The following is a 16,295-nucleotide window of genomic DNA, read 5'->3' as shown; positions in this document are numbered from 1 at the left end:
CTGATACTATTTAAGAATGACAAACAAAGGTGAGGGTATCAGGGAAGATCCTAAACAGAATTAAGAATATTGTGGACAATCAACATATCCTTGGGTATCCTCTAGTGCCCACATGCCCATGTAGAGTTGGGAGTAGCCTCTATATATCTATCATTCCACGAAAAGAAGCTTTTCTCGGGTCTTCTCAATCACATATGACAGGATCTACCTGAGTAGCTATGCTGCATCAAGAATCACTTCCTCACGCATTTGGTTTTTTTTCCTTACTCAGGTACAAGATCTTCAAGGATAGGTTAGTGTTTTCTACTTTCTACAGCTCACACCAAATACTCAGCTGCTGTTTCCTGGATCAGGCCAAGAACTGACCTGTAAAATACATTAAAACATTTGCTGAAGACTGACTGACTACCCAACAACCACGGGAGCCAACGACAAATATTCATAATCATCGCGCAAAGAACTGGTTTAAACACTCATTTCAAAGCCAACAGTCCTAACTGAAGATGTGCAGCAATCCTGGGATCTGAGCTCTCTTCATCTTTCAGATCTCTCAGCCCTACAGCCCCGCATGAACTTCTGCTGACTCAAGCACTGGAAGGGTGTTTACTCAAAATGAAACCAAACTTAAGGGTGAGAGTTAGCCTGACAGTCAGAGCCTCTCTTTAGCACATATCCTGAGAAAGGTCACACAAACCGTTAAAAGCTAAATAAGATGACAGTGAAGCCAAATTTGGATTTTTAGCAGAAAAACGCCCTGTCTCCCAGAAATACATAAACTTCCTTGCCGCCATGCAAAAAAATCTCCATGAGTAAAAACAGTCATAGCTCTGCAGTTGCAAAGCTGTCTTTTCTTTCCAAGTGGACTACTTTTAAAAAGAGCCCATGCAGATCCAAGAAGACCAGGGGACTGGTCAAATAATTTATATCTAGAAACAAAATTACCAAATTACCAGTACCAGTATTTGTTACCATGGAGTCGATTCTGACTCATGGCAGCCCCATGTGTGTCAGAGTAGAACTTTGCTCTGTAGGGTTTTCAGTGGCTGACTTCTTAAAAGTAGATCACCAGGCCTTTCTTCTGAGGTGCCTCTGGGTAAACTTAAACCTCTAACTTTCAGGTTAGCAGTCAAGCACATTAACCACTGGTACCATGTAGGGACTCCATAATACATATAGGGGACAATAAAGCATTGTTTAAAAAAAAAATTAATGTCAAGTACTGGTTGAAATAATAAAAAATTTCACATTCACGAAGGATGACCAAAGTTTCAGAGGCTGACATTTCAAATCACTGCTATGAGGCAGAAAGGCAAAAGGTAAAGTGACAGAGAGCAGAATTAAGGCCAAGAGGTAAGGTTAAGAGAAATAAGAAAGTGGGTCTCAATTTGAAAGGAAGAAGTACTTTCTAACAACTAGGGCCTCCCAACAAGGAAGTGGGTGGTCTTGGTGAACAGCATGTTCCTTGGCCATTGACAGGCTGGGCAGCCACAAACAGGAGGGTATAAAGGTGAAGGATGGAGATGGAGCTCCTGGTGTCCAAGGTCTCTTCCAACCCTTGGGGCAACCAGCACATTCCCACAGCACCATGTAAAAATTACTGGTGAACGCTTTATCCAGGATACTAGTAAAGTTTCTTACCTCCTGAAGCTGAGATTCTTTCTTTTTGGAAGACAAATTCAAGTGTTTTTCTAAGATGCCACAATACTTCTCTGTCTCCTTGTCATACTTCTTTTTGGCTTCCTGGCAAAAAGAGAACAAAGGACAAGAGGGGGGAGAAGAAAAAAAGAGAATAAGATGCTGCATGAATAAAAACAGTCTTGGTCTTCTTCTCTTCTTCACAGCTGCATAGCTAGTTCCCTCAGACGATAAGAGCAGCAGTAGATGGGCTACTCTTCAAATAATACCCACTACACCATGCAACCATCCAGCAACAGACTGGTGGGTTTGAATGTCTATTAAACAGGCACCGCTATGCAGAAATTAGGTAAATACCAGCATTAGTGGCAGAATCAGGATTTCGCCTTCTAAGAACTTCAATTGTGAAAGCAGAAAATTTCTACTTTCTAACCCAGGAGGATATTTCAAAGCCAAAGAAAGGGGAAGGGGGGGAGTTCACTACGAAAATAATTGCAAAGAAGGAAGATCTATCTACAGCTATATATAATTGGACAAGTCTAGCCTAAGGCTAGATCAGCCTGAAGAGTGCTCAAAAAGTACTTCTTAATATAAAGACCTAAATATCTCTTAACACAATACAACATCTGGGTCTTTAAGTGAGGAATGATTCAAAATAAAGAAGAATGTGCCACACAACGTGTCCACCATAGCACCATTTATAATAGCAAAACAATAGAAGCGATATCACTGAACAAGGATAGGGCTTGAAATAATTAAATAATGGGACATGCAAGAAATATAATTAGTAAGCTATACAGTCACATGGAAAATTGCTCATGGTATAATAAAAAGTAATAATGGCATGACACAAACTTGGGTACACCTTATGTGAAGTGTGCCTGTCGTTGTTGTTGTTGCATACTGTTAAGTAGATTCCAACTTACGGCAACTCTATAAGACAGAGCAGAACTGCCCCATAGGGTCTCCAAGGCTGTAATCTTTATGGGAGCAGAATGCCACATCTCTCTCCCACGGAGCAGCTGGTGGGTTCAAAGAGTCAACCTTTTGGTTAGCAGCCTAGCACTTAACCACTTTGCCACCAAGGGTCCCTGAGGAGACATTACTCCTTCAAATCTGAGCGAGGCCACGGGCAAGATATTTGATTCAAACAACACTTTTCCTTTATAGAAGCCAGTGACTTTGAGCTGGGGTATCAACTACAATTAATGCTCACATATCCATTCCCATCGGCCTTGTCCGCAACCCCAACAAGGACAACCCTGGTGCTGAGGCAGTTCAGCTGGCCAGAGGTGAAAAAGGCCAGGGAACATGAGTCACATTCTGTGACATGCTGGCAACTCCAGCCTCCACATTCCACGTTCCACATTTAAGAGGACGCCAAAGTTAAAGAGGAAGGGAAGCAGCTTCTGCCCTCGAGAAAAGCAGGGCAAGTCCTCTACAAGTAATAACTCTATTAGGATTTAAATAATGCTCTTAAAATGGGAGGCTGGTATCACTCAGAATTACTCAGGACACAAGAAGGTTTTCACCTTTTAGAGAATTCATTAAAAGAGCTACTAACTGAAAATTGGGCGGTTGGAACCCACCAGCCGTTCCACAGGAGAAAGATGAAGTAGTCTGCTTCTATAAAGATACAGCCTTGGTAACCCTATGGGGGAGATCTACTCTGTCCTATAGGATCACTATGAGTCAGAATTAACTTCACAGGAGGAGGCTAGATAGATATTGGGCAGAGGGTCAGCCTTCTGGAATTTATTCCCGCCGCTATAAACAAATCACTGTTAATCTCCAGAAATCAGTTTCCTCATCTATAAATTGAGGATGATTGCAAGAAATAATCACTCAGGTTTCTTCTTTTAGCTCAAATACTATATAACCAAATAGAGCTAAGGGGACTATTGGGATTAGATGGGAAAAAAATCATATATAACGCTTAGCAGAGTGCTTAAAATAGGGAAACTGCTCAGTAACTGGTAAGTGATGGTGGTGGTGTGATGGTGAGATTCGCATCAATTAAACCTACCTCCTTTTTATTAAGAACATCACTTGTTTTCCAAGTTCCAGCACATGTAAGCCCTCAAAGCACCTACCACAATTTGTAATTAGAAGTTTATTTATATCTCTTGTCTACTATCTTTCTCAGCATTGAATAGGTATGGTGAAATGATATAATCCTGCCTCATATGCGTGTGAAAGCTGGATGATGAATAAAGAAGATCGAAGATGAACTGATGCCTTTGTATTGTGGTGCTGGAGAAGAATACTGAATATTCCATGGACTGCCGAAAGAATGAATAAATCTGTCTTGGAAGAGATACAGCCAGAATGCTCCTCAGAAGCGAGGACAGCAAGGCTACATCTCACATACTTTGGACATGTTATCAGGAGGGATCAGTCCCTGAAGAAGGACATCATGCTTTGTAAAGTAGAGGGTTAGCGAAAAAGGGGAAGACCCTCAACAGGATGGATTGACACAGTGGCTGCAACAATGGGCTCAAGCATAACAACGATTTTTAGGATGGCCCAGGACTGGGCAGTGTTTTGTTCTGTTGAATTTAGGGTTGCTATGAATTGGAACCAAGTCGACGGCACCTAACAACAACTATGTCTAACCATCAATTGTTCATATGCTAAGTCAAATTCAAGTTGAAGAAAATTAGAACAAGTCCACAAGAACCGAAGTACAACCTTGAGTATATCCCACCTAAATTTAGAGACCATTTCAAGAATAGATTTCATGCATTGAACACTAATAACCAAAGACCAGACAAGTTGTAGAATGATATCATATAAGAAAAAAGCAAGAAGTTATTAAAGAGGCAGGAAAGAAAGAAAAGACCAAAATGGATGTCAGAAGAGACTCTGAAACTTGTTCTTGAACACAGAGTAGCTAAAACGAAAGGAAGAAATGATGAAGTAAAACAGCTGAACAGAAAATTTCAAAGGGTAGCTTGAGAAAACAAAGTAAAGTATTACAATAAAATGTACAAAGACCTAGAGATAGAAAAACAAAAGGGAAGAACATGCTCAGCATTTCTCAAGCTGAAAGAACTAAACAAAAATTCAAGTCACAAGTTGCAATGTTGAAGGATTCTGTGGGGAAAATACTAAACAAAGTAGGAAGAAATCAAAAGAAAATCAAAAGAGTCGCTATACTAAAAAGAATTGGTCAACATTCAGCCATTTCTAGAGGTAGCATATGATAAAGAACTGATGATACTGAAGGAAGAGGTCCAAGCTGCACTGAAGGCACTGGTGAAAAACGAAGCTCCAGGAATTGGCAGAATACCAACTAAGATGTTTCAACACACAGATGCAGCACTGGACGTGCTCACTCATCTGTGCCAAGAAATCTGGAAGATGGTTGCCTGGCCAGCCAACTGGGAGAGATCCATATTTGTACCCATTCCAAAGAAAGGTGATCCAACAGAAAGTATAAGTTATCGAACAATATCAGTAATATCACATAAGTAAAATTTTGCTGACAATCATTCAAAAGTGGTTGCAGCAGTACATCGACAGAACTGCCAGAAATTGAAGCCAGATTCAGAAGAGGACATGGAACAAGGGATATCACTGCTGATGTCAGATGGATCCTGGCTGAAAGCTGAGAATACAAGATGTTTACCTGTATTTCATTGACTATGCAAAGGTATTCAACTGTGTGTATCATAATAAATTATGGATAACAATGCAAAGACTGGACTGGACTATAGGATAGAAAATGATACTAGTGAGCTTCTCGGATCAAGTAAACACATGAGACTATGTGGGCAACACCTGTCTGGAGGGGAGAGGAGAAGGCAGAGGGGGTCAGAAGCTGGCTGAGTGGACACGAACACAGAAGGTGGAGAGAAAGAGTGTGCTGTCTCATTAGGGGGACAGCAACTAGGAATATATAGCAAGGTGTATATAAATTTTTGTATGAGAGACTGACTTGTAAACATTGACTTAAAGCACAATAAAAAAATTTTTTTTTTAATTCCAAAGAACAGGAATTCCAGAATACTTAATTGACTCATGAGGAATCTGTACTTAAACCAAGAGGCAGTCGTTCAAACAGAACAAGGGGATACTGTGTGGTTTAAAGTCAGGAAAGATATGCATCAGGGTTGTATTCTTACATCATACTTAATTGATCTGTATGCTGGGCAAATAATCCAAGAAGCTGGACCATATGAAGTAGAAATTGGCATCAGGATTGGAGGAAGACTCATCAACAACCTGCATTATGCCGATGACACAACCTTGCTTGCTGAAAGTGAAGAGGACTTGAAGCACTTACTGATGAAGATCAAAGACCACGGCCTTCCGTATGGACTACAGCTCAACATAAAGACAACAAAAACCTTCACAACTGGACCAATAAGCAACATCATGACAGACAGAGAAAATACTGAAGTTGTAAAGGATTTCATTTTACTTGAATCCATAATCAATGCCAATGGAAGCAGCAGTCAAGAAATCAAAAGATGCATTGAGTTGGGAAAATCTGCTGCAAAAAGCCTCTTTAAGGTGTTGAAGAGCAAAGATGCCACCTTGAAGACTCAGGTATGCCTGATCCAAGCCATAGTGTTTTCAATCACCTCATACGCATATGAAAGCTGCAAAATGAATAAGAAGGCCGAAGACGAATTGACGCCTTTGAATTATGGTGTTGGTGAAGAATACTGAATATTCCATGGACTGCCAAAAGAATGAATAAATCTGTCTTGGAAGAAGTACAGCCAGAATGCTGCTTAGAACCAAGGATGGCACGACTTGTCTCACGTACTTTGGACATGTTATCAGGAGAGATCAGTCCTTGGAGAAGGACATCATGCTTGGTCAGTGAAAAAGAAGAAGGCCTTCAACAAGATGGATTGACACAGTGGCTGCAACAACAGGCTCAAGCATAATGATAACTCTGAGGATGGTGCAGGACCAGGCAGTGTTTCGTTCTGTTATATACGGGGTTGCTATGAGTTGAAACCGACTCAACAGCACCTAACACAATGTCTTTCTACCCAGCCATACCAAGAGCATGGCAAACACATTTGTACTTGCTCTCACCATATACCAGTGCATAGTGCAGTGCCAGGCACAGAGCAGGCTCTCACGTATTTTTTTAACAAGTGAACTGTGTATATCTAATAAAACAGCTAACATCAAATGACTGCTAACTACATGACAGACACTAAGTATTCTAAGCACTTTATATAAGTTCACTCATATCTTCCTCATAATAACTCTAAAGTAAGTACTATTATCCCATTTTACATATCAGGAAACAGGCATGGAGAGATGTAAACTTCCCTGCATTTACACACAAACGGCAGAAGTGGGATTTGGACTCAGAGCCATCTAGTTCTGGAGCCCACTCTTAAGCACTACTCTCTAATGTCTATTCTACTTTCATTAGAGTCCAGATCTCCAAATGCACCTCTGATGCAGGAAAACCCAACTCCCCCAAATTCAGAACTTTAAACACAAGGCCACGGTTATGCCAAGCTCTGGGGCTGTGTTCCACTCCTAGGTAGCCCCATTAGCACAAGAATGCCCAGGGGTCCTCCTTCCTGGCAGCCTCCACAGCAAACACTCTAACTTCTGCTTCTTGCAAGTCGCAACAGGTTGTTATAGTAACCAAAGCAGAACCAGGGAGGGAAGGAGGAGGAAAAAGTAATTTTAGCATCACACAGGCGGAGTTCAGAAGCGTCCACTTAGCTGCAACCAAAAACAGCTGAAGAGCACTGGTTGGCTCTTAGGCATTCTTGAAACTAAATCCTAGATCTCCTAGTAGGGTGTGTGTTGTTTCTGTACTTGTTTTCCCTTAAATTTACATAACACTATGAGATAAATTGAAGGAGCCCTGGTGGCACAGTGGTTAAAGTATTCTGCTGCTAACTGAAAGGTTGGCTGTTCAAACCTACTGGCTGCTATGTGGGAGAAAGATGTGGCAGTCAGCTTCCATAAAGATTTCCAGCCTTGGAAACCCTATGGGGCAGTCCTACTCTGTCCTGTGGGGTCTCTGTGAGTTGAACTCAACTAGACAGCAATGGTTTGGTTGTCGTTGTTTTTTAATGGGTGGTACAATGGTTAAGCAATAGATTGCTAACCAAAAGGTCAAGGTCACCTGTTTGAACCCAACCAGCAGTTGTGTAGGAGAAAGACCTGGAAATCTATTCCCATAAAGATTATACCCTTGGAAACCCTATGGGACAGTTCTACTCTGTCATACAGTAGGGTCGCTATGAGTCTAAGCCGACTCAACAGCACACAGCAACACAATAATAAACTATGGGGGTTTGGGAGAGGAACAGGCACACCGAAAAAAGAGAGGACACAGGGGGAGGGATGAGAAATCGGCCCAAATGGCATCAAGTCATTCTTTAGTGGAAATGAGAGCATACAGTATATATGTGAGCGGAAACAGGTTTCAGCGAGTGACTATTTAAATTCTTTTATTTTTGTATTTTTCACCACTTACAGCCCATCCTCCAAAAAGAACCTGCTTCTGTCATTAAGATGACTGATATTAAACCCAAAGAGAGACCACTCGGCCTTCTGCTCCTCCTCTGTGGTAACCGTGGTAACCCCCAAACTACTGCTAAGGAAGAGGCCAGAGAGGCATCTGTACGCAGAAGGAGAAGTGACTACTGGGAAATAGCTCAATAAGGAGGTCTGCTCTTCCTCTGTCACAAAGCTCTTTCTAACCTTCTGAAGCCACTGCCGTGTGTTTTCAGGAGCGGGAAAGCACAAGCCTCAAGGCGGGGAAGGCCTGCTCAGCGAGAGCTCAGAGAAGATTCACACACAGCGTATACTCGGCCATCAAGGTGCTGGTTCAAAGTCTTGGACAAAATCTTAGTGGAACGAGATTTCCTTTAAATTGCACATTGCTTAGTCTCTGATATAAAACCAACCAGCTCCAATCTCTTTGTAAATGTAGACTATAAAATGGTCATAGAAGTGCTGTAGATGGGAGAAAATCTTACCACAGTCCCTCCCTTCAAACTATGGCTACCATTCCTCTGAATGACTGTGAGTCAATGAAATCTTTCTGGGTCCAATCTTATTTATTTCCAGAAAGTAGACACACTTCCTTAAAAGAGAGATAGAAGCCCAATTCATTACATTTCAGGTATCTTTTCCCACCTATAATCACTTCCTCAAAGCCATTTTACAACTGAGTAAAATCCTTACCACCTAAAAGAGTAAGAGGGTGATGGAGTCCCAAACCCCTGCAGGTAGAGCAAAGGACTATAGCACAACTGACTCACAGTTCCAGGAAAACAGGCAGAAAATCTGGAAAACCCTTTTGCTGTCACTAATGCCAATGAAAACATCTTCCCTGCAGGTGGCCTCTAACACTCTACTGAAGGTCACGCTGGCTGAAATTGCCTAGTGAATTACCCAGGGCAGGGGAGCCCTGGAGAAGGCACTTTCTCTTTCACCCTTTACAAGTGAGCAGGATTCTCTCTGCGGTGTTTCAATAACACATGAAAATCTGCCAAGTTTTGGCTGCAATCCCTTTAGGTCAATAACATCAACTGGTGACCTCTGGGCTGAAACAGTGCTGAGGAGGTGGCTGGGTTTTTTGGTTTGTTTGTATCTCCACTATGTTTAAGGTGAACTTTTAAATTATTTTCCAACATTTTTTAAAAACCAGGAAATTTCCAATTAAAACTCTGGTATTTCAGTTTCTCTTGAAAAAATTGCCCAAGCACACAGCTATCTAATAACATAAAGGAGGCATAGTTTCTATCTCTAGATAATTTAGAATTAGCACTAAGTGATTACATAGCAAAATGCTAGAATGGTTGCTCATGGAGTTGACCCCTCAGACAGTCTAACTTCAGTCACTTGTGAAACAGAAGAGTTGGGCTCAAGGCTGCTTTACCCAGGAAGATTTACTGAAGCAGATGGGCCTGCAGTTGCGTTTTCCACACCCCCAACCTTAAAATCGAAGAACAAGGTTTTGTGGAAGTCTTACCTTGGCAGCGCCAATTTGCTCCTTTCGAAATTTCTCCAAGGGGGTGATGAGCACCTCGCTGGCATTCTCAATCTGGAGAGGAGGAACAGAGGGCCGGGGGCGGGGGGTGGGAGGAGGAGGTACAAAAGCAGCATCAGTAAAGAAGTACAACAGCTCTGGTATCTCAGTGTAAAACCTGATAGCGCAACACTGTGTGAGTGTGAGCTGCTCACAACACTTGAATTAACAGCGTGTCAATTCAACGTCATCAGTTCTTTTGGGGCATGATTAATATTGATTCTTTAAAGGTAAAAATGAGCCACTCTAAAAATCTCAGCAAACATCTTGAAAGCAGAGATGAGCTGGTGACAGACCAGAGACTAAGTTTCAAGTGTCAGGTGACATCCTCTTTTCAATGTTCCCTCTCCCCTGAGCCTAGGTTAAAAACAAACAAAAAACAAAGCACCTTTGGACATCTGGTGGCATGACAAACCTTCTAAGCCTGATCTTGACCAGGTCTGGACTGGGGTGGAGACATCTCGTGCCTCCTGACCACTGCCTGCCTCTCAGTTTCATCTCATAGAGCTCACTCCCTCAGGCTCTCTATCCAGCCACACTGTCCTCTCCAATCCTCAAATGCACCAAACTTGTCCCACCTCAGGGCCTCTGCCTTGGATGCTCTGCCCCCAAATCCTCACATAGCCAGCTCTTTATTATAAAGTTTCAACTTAAAGGTCAGGCCTTTCCTGACCACCGATGCAATCCAAAAAACTTCCCACCACCCCACCACGTGTTTTCTTCAGAACGCATATGCCAGGTGTAATTTTCTTGCTCACCATTACGCCTGTCTATATTTGTTGGTCACCACTATCCCCAAGAAAACAGAGGAGTGCTGGAACAACGGAGCACTAAGATTTTTAATGACTAAATGAATGAATTAATGATTCATTGATCTGCTGCCAACTGTGTCACCATGGGCAAAGTATTTAACCTTTCTAGGCTCTAATTTCTTCATTTGCAAAATGAGTGGGCTGGACTGTTCCAGCTGTAAGAGTCTATGGTCTTTTCTAAGGCAGTACAATATTTAACAATCTTTCTTCTTACATCATTCATTGCTCACTGTTCGCTCAACTAACTATTTCAGGAATCTTGTCGCAACAAAGCGTTGTTTTCTAAATCACATGCATGTCCACTGCAACGAAACCAACAGAGTGAATGCCAGAAGCCCTTGATGGACACAGCAAAGGACTGAGTGGATGTGAGGGACGGAAGAAGACAGGTCTCCAGATTCATTTCCCACATTTGAGAGCACTTATTTCAGAAAAGCTCATTTTAACACTAGAGTGTTGCAAGTTTTTTGATATTTATTATTTGACGCTGCTTAATTGGTTCACTTGTTTCTTCTCCACAAATCAACCCCAAGTCTCTAAAGCTCATAATGGTGTCCTGAGCCCCTAAGTCAGTGATCCTCAGCCCTACCTACACATTAAAATCACCAGGGAGTTTTTAAAAACCCCAATGCCCAGGGCATACTCCAGACCAAATAAATTGGATTTTCTGGCCTTTTCTCAGACATCAGTATTTTGTAAATTCTCCACGTTATTCAGGGTTGAGAAGCCAAACCTAACCCACCAAAACCAAACCCACCGCTGTCAAGTCAATTCTGACTCAGAGCGACCCTACAGGACAGAGTAGAACTGCTCCATAGTTTCCAAGGAATGCCGACCTTTTGGTTAGCAGCTGTAGCTCTTAACTACTCTGTCACCAGGGTTTCCAACCCTAAGTAGATGCTAAATATAGAAAAGAATTCAGCTGCTCACCTGAGAAGCAGGATACCCAAGTCCTTGTCCCAGTCCTGCTACTACATGCTACCAGCCTTGACAAGGCCTCAGTTTTCTCATCTGTCAAATGGCAGATTGCAGATGGGGATCAATAATGGCCCTCTGGGTCTAAGGTCTTAGGACTGCATAATGGTCACTCAGTTCTCAGCACTGTGGTGGATGTTGGGGGCACAGAATCACATTCTCTGCCCTTGAGGAATTCACATTTACTACGGGACACAGACATGTTCAGTGACTATCAGGACACAATGTGGTAAATGTAGAATCAGAGGCCTGAACTGGATATTAATAGAACCAAAGCAGTTGTCATCAAATTGACTCTGACTCATGGCAACCCCATGTGTGTCTGAGCACAAATGTCCTCCAAAGGGTTTTCAATGGCTGATTTTTCAAAAGTAGATTGCCAGGACTTTCTTCCAAGGCACCTCTGGGTAGATTTGAACCTCTGATCTTTTGGTTAGCAGTCAAACACATCAACTACTTGCACCACCCAGGGACTCCAGAAAATAGAAAGGATGGCCAAATACCCCAGGGAGTCAGGGAAGGCTTCCCAAAGGAGGTGTGGATTTGGAAGCTGAGCTGAATGGATGATGCAGCTGTCACAGGGAAAGGAGGTAGGGAAGGGGCTTGTGATGGACAGATACCCATATGCAGACAGTAAAAACTCAATCACTGACACTAATAACAAAATTGCAGAGGCAAGCTGAAAAGTATAATCTAGCCATTGTTCCCTTACCACAGGGCATAGCAATGTGCAGGGTATTCGTCATGATTTGCTCACCACACCCCCGCCCTCAAACACTAACTCAGCCAAGAATCAGACTCCAAAGAATCACTTCCCTTTCTCAGGCAACAGCACGTGCACAAACACACACACTTTCCCCTGCCTCCACCCACCACCACCACGTTGCTGCCGTCACTACCCTCTGGATTCGGGTTCAACTAACCAGCAGTGAGCAATCAGGGAAGTAGGGCTCTCAATCTGTCCCTGCAGGGCAAAAGGTGAGAGGCTTCTGTTCTATTTGGAAATTTAAGGAAATTCCCACATTCTTTGGTAAAGTGCAGGCTTGGATTTGAATCCAGATTGTGTCACTTAGGAACTGTGTGACCTTGGGCAAGTTACTTAACATCTGAAAACCTCAGTTTCTGCACCTGGGAAATGGGGATAGTATAGGCACCACCTCACAGAGCCACTGTGTGGATTAAAAGAGAAAACATATGTCAAGTACTTGGCTGCATAATATATCTTGACAGACTTATGTGATCAAAGTGTCAGTCATTAGTACGGGAAGAGATGAAAATGGTATTGGTGGAATTTTCACAAGTCTTTGGAGCACTGCTGCCTAGAGACAAGCCCTCCCAGGGCCCAGTGAGCTGGAGCCAGCAGAGGATCTCAGAGCAGGCTTCACCCCGGTATCTTAGGGATATGGGGGAAGACGTAAAAGAACTTCCTGAGAACGTGGAATGTCTCATCCACCGATGCTGGGCCACATCAGAATAAACCCTAGTACAAAAGATACCTCAAAGAACCTGGAGATCTCCATTTGATTTTTTTTTTTTAAGCTTGTTTGCTTTTATTTGTTATTGTACTTTAGATGAACGTTTACAGAGCAAACTAGTTTCTCATTAAACAATTAATACACCTTTTGTTTTGTGACATTGGTTACCAACCCCACAATGTGTCAACACTCTCCCCTTCTCGACCTTGGGTTCCTCATTACTAGCCTTCCTGTCCCCTGTTCCTATCCTTGCCGCTAGGCTAGTGTGCCCTTTTAGTCTCATTTTGTTTTATGGGCCTGTCTAATCTTTAGCTGAAGGATGAACCTCAGGAGTTACTTCAATACAGAGTTAAAAAGAGTGTCCATGGACCACAGTCTCAGGGTGCATTTGATTCTTGAATGTGCAAAATGTCTCTCTTTAAAGAGCTTCTTATAGTTACCTTAACTGACTAAGTACCCTTTTTGTGGGTGCCTACTACATGCCAAGCACTATTTTAGGTGCCTTGGAATTAAAAGTGAAGTAAGAAGTGATCTCTGTCCTCGAAAAGCTCTTGGGCAGGTTTAATAAAAAGGGGAGAAAGGCAGAGCAGAGTGTGGCACCTTTATTCCTGTCCTTCCAGGAAAGCGTGTGAGGCCCCAAAAAAGCTAAATAACTCAAAAGGTCCACCCTTAAATCATGTACCTTATGTACATATCTTAAGAATGAATCTTTAGGAGAACAACAATGCCATTCTAAAATCACCCAGAATAATCTTTTACCATCTACCAAAGGCTCCAAATCTTGTAAACTAGATATTTAGATGCCCGTTGCAGAGATGAGGAAACCAGGGCTCAGAGACTAGGAGGCCTGCTCCAGAGCTCCTAGTACTCACACTCAAGTGGCAGGGCCTGGACTGCAGCCCGGTTCCTATGGCAACAAATCCTTTGTCCCCTTGATGTGACTATGCTGTCTTAGGACAAGACTAATCAAACTATACTCACCATCCGCATCCGTTCATCTTCAAGATTCCGGAGCACAGTGGCAAATTCCTGCAAAGACCTTGCTGGAAAAGAAAAAGGGGTCATGAATTAGGAGAGCAATAGGCCTTCGAAAGCCTTCAGCTCCAGATATTATGTTTTGGATTTAAATCCCTTGGCACACACAGGGGTCTAATGTCAATTGCTTCCCAAGGCTCCCCTTATCTTTTAATCATTAACTACCAAGGACGATCCCAAAATACAAGCTGATCCCACTTGGCACTATGGGTAGGGAAAAAATTCTTCAAAGAAAAGCCCTGCCTATTCCTGAGAGTACCCATGACTGTTGAGTTGCTGGCGGGCTCCCAGGCCCCAGGCTGGAAGGGGCAGAATTCCACTTAGAAGCTGAAGGATTTCCTGCCCAGGATTTGACCTCCTCAACCTTTGTTGTGGGGCTGCGTCAGAACCCAACCTTTTCTTTGACACCAAATCTAAACAAACAGTGCCGCTGGCACCACAAACCACATCTGTGCCTTTTCTTTGGGTTCCTCCTCTGAGTCCTCAAGCTACTAGAAGGCAGCCTGTACCAAGGCGGTCATAGGTGGGGAGTCTCCCTGACCAGAATTATTTGCAAAGGCAATAGGCATTAAGTGCAATAGCCCTGCACTGTGAAAAGCTTCCAGATACCCAGGAGTTAAAGACTAATGCATTTTCACTGCTTTCAACTTTCTCTTAACTACCTTTGCTCATCCCCAGATCCTGGCCACTCTGTGTGGCAAATGGGACTCAATAAACATTTGACAAAATCATTAATTCAATATAGCTTTCCCAATTCTTGCTCATGTAATAGAGTCAACCAAGATGCCCAGGGAAGAAGAATAGGTGTAATGACTAGGGCCTGGCAAAGAAAGACGTCTTGACATTGAAAATCCTCTGAGCTCAGCATTGCCTACAGAAGACAGGCAGGTGATGGTGAAGAGTTCAAGAGCACCGCATGGTGGCAAATGGTAGCCCATGCCCAGCCTCTGGTGAGGAAACAAAGGGGAGAGGTGGCGACCGCAGTAAACTGTGCACTGAGATTGCAGCCCACTTGAAGGCAGCAGCAGCAGCTACATAGCTCCAGCCAGCTGCTGCCACACCAGAGTGTGTGACCCTTCATCAGATTCTCCAAGTTATCAGAGAAGCTACAAAACTGAAATCTTCTGTAAGTTCAATTCATATAGTAATTAGATTTAAAAGAAAAAAAAAAAAAATACTGAGAGCCAAACAAAACATGGATGCACTCAGGTCCCAGCCCAAGAGTTACCATTTTACAGCCTCTGATCTAATTCTTTCCTCAACTACTTGTATGTTTTTGATCTATGGTCTTAGTACTGTAGTAGGAGGGGCGGGGGGGACCGGAGGAGAGAACGTCGCAAAACCAGTCAGAAGAAGAATACGAAAGGAAGGTAGAGAGGAGAATCCCACTGCAAAATCTCAATTTTCCTCCTGCAGGCCAGAAAGTTAGTAAGGAAATCGCAGACTCTGAGGAGGAGCCCAGAATATTCTGGGCCCTTGATCATCACATAATCTGACCCTTCCACTGCTACTGTGGACATCTTTACTTACTAACCTCAGCCACTTCTTTCCCAGGAAAAAGCTCCTGCTAAGACATTGAGAGTTGTGGTGAACAATGAACCTGTTTATCTCATGGAAGGTGAGGACTTACCGATACACATTTCGTCATCTGTTTCTGCATCTCCTATGCACTGAAATTTAAATTCATTTAAGGAATCTGCAAATTTCCGCTTCGCTGATGACAAATCTAGGAAGAACAAGAGGGCAAACAACATGTATTATTGAAATAAACTGTTCACTTTTTAATCCTATTAATGTAGTGGGGCCCTGGTGGCACAGCAATTAAGAGCTCGGCTGTTAACCAAAAGGTTGGCAGTTTGAATCCACCAGCTGCTCCTCAGAAGCCCTACAGGGGAATCTCAACAGCAACGGGTGTCTGTGTGTATTAATACAGCAGTTAGCAGATTTCCTGAGTCTATATCAAAGCAGGATATATACATATATATGTTTATATTTATACTTATTTATATATATATGTAAATCCATTGCCATCGAGTCAATTCCAATGCATAGCAACCCTGCAGGATAGAGAGAACTGCCCCAAAGGGTCTCCAAGGCTGTAAACTTTACAGAAGCAGACTGCCACATCTTTCTCCTGTGGAGCAGCTGGTGGTCCCAACCACTGACCTTTCGGTTAGCAGACAATCACCTAACCACTGCACCACCAGGGTTCCGTATTATTTATTTATATATACATACACACATATATATAGCAATTCAAGATAGTACATACCTCTTTATGACACCAGGCCCTTTTCTACTTTAGTAGTTTTTTTTTTTTTTTTTGCTTTAACG

At 42.7% G+C, this 16,295-nt stretch overlaps 1 protein-coding gene across 9 annotated transcripts in view; it reads right to left on the bottom strand.

Moving 5' to 3' along the window:
• Window positions 1-16,295, bottom strand: part of ARHGAP26 (Rho GTPase activating protein 26) — a 536,050-nt gene that overhangs the window by 380,170 nt on the left and 139,585 nt on the right. For all 9 annotated transcript variants that reach the window (XM_049873956.1, XM_049873958.1, XM_049873960.1 and 6 more), the window contains exons 2-5: window positions 15,592-15,687; window positions 13,908-13,969; window positions 9,608-9,679; window positions 1,639-1,740 (exon numbers count right to left, since the gene is read on the bottom strand). In XM_049873956.1, coding sequence (XP_049729913.1) covers window positions 1,639-1,740; window positions 9,608-9,679; window positions 13,908-13,969; window positions 15,592-15,687 — 332 coding nt within the window. The remainder of the gene's footprint in view (window positions 1-1,638; window positions 1,741-9,607; window positions 9,680-13,907; window positions 13,970-15,591; window positions 15,688-16,295) is intronic.

The sequence above is a fragment of the Elephas maximus genome, chromosome 2 (genome assembly GCF_024166365.1).
Source record: "Elephas maximus indicus isolate mEleMax1 chromosome 2, mEleMax1 primary haplotype, whole genome shotgun sequence".
NCBI classification, from domain to species: Eukaryota; Metazoa; Chordata; class Mammalia; order Proboscidea; family Elephantidae; genus Elephas; species Elephas maximus.
The sequence above is the reverse complement of the archived record's forward strand: the minus strand, read 5'-3'. Positions and strand labels throughout refer to the sequence as shown.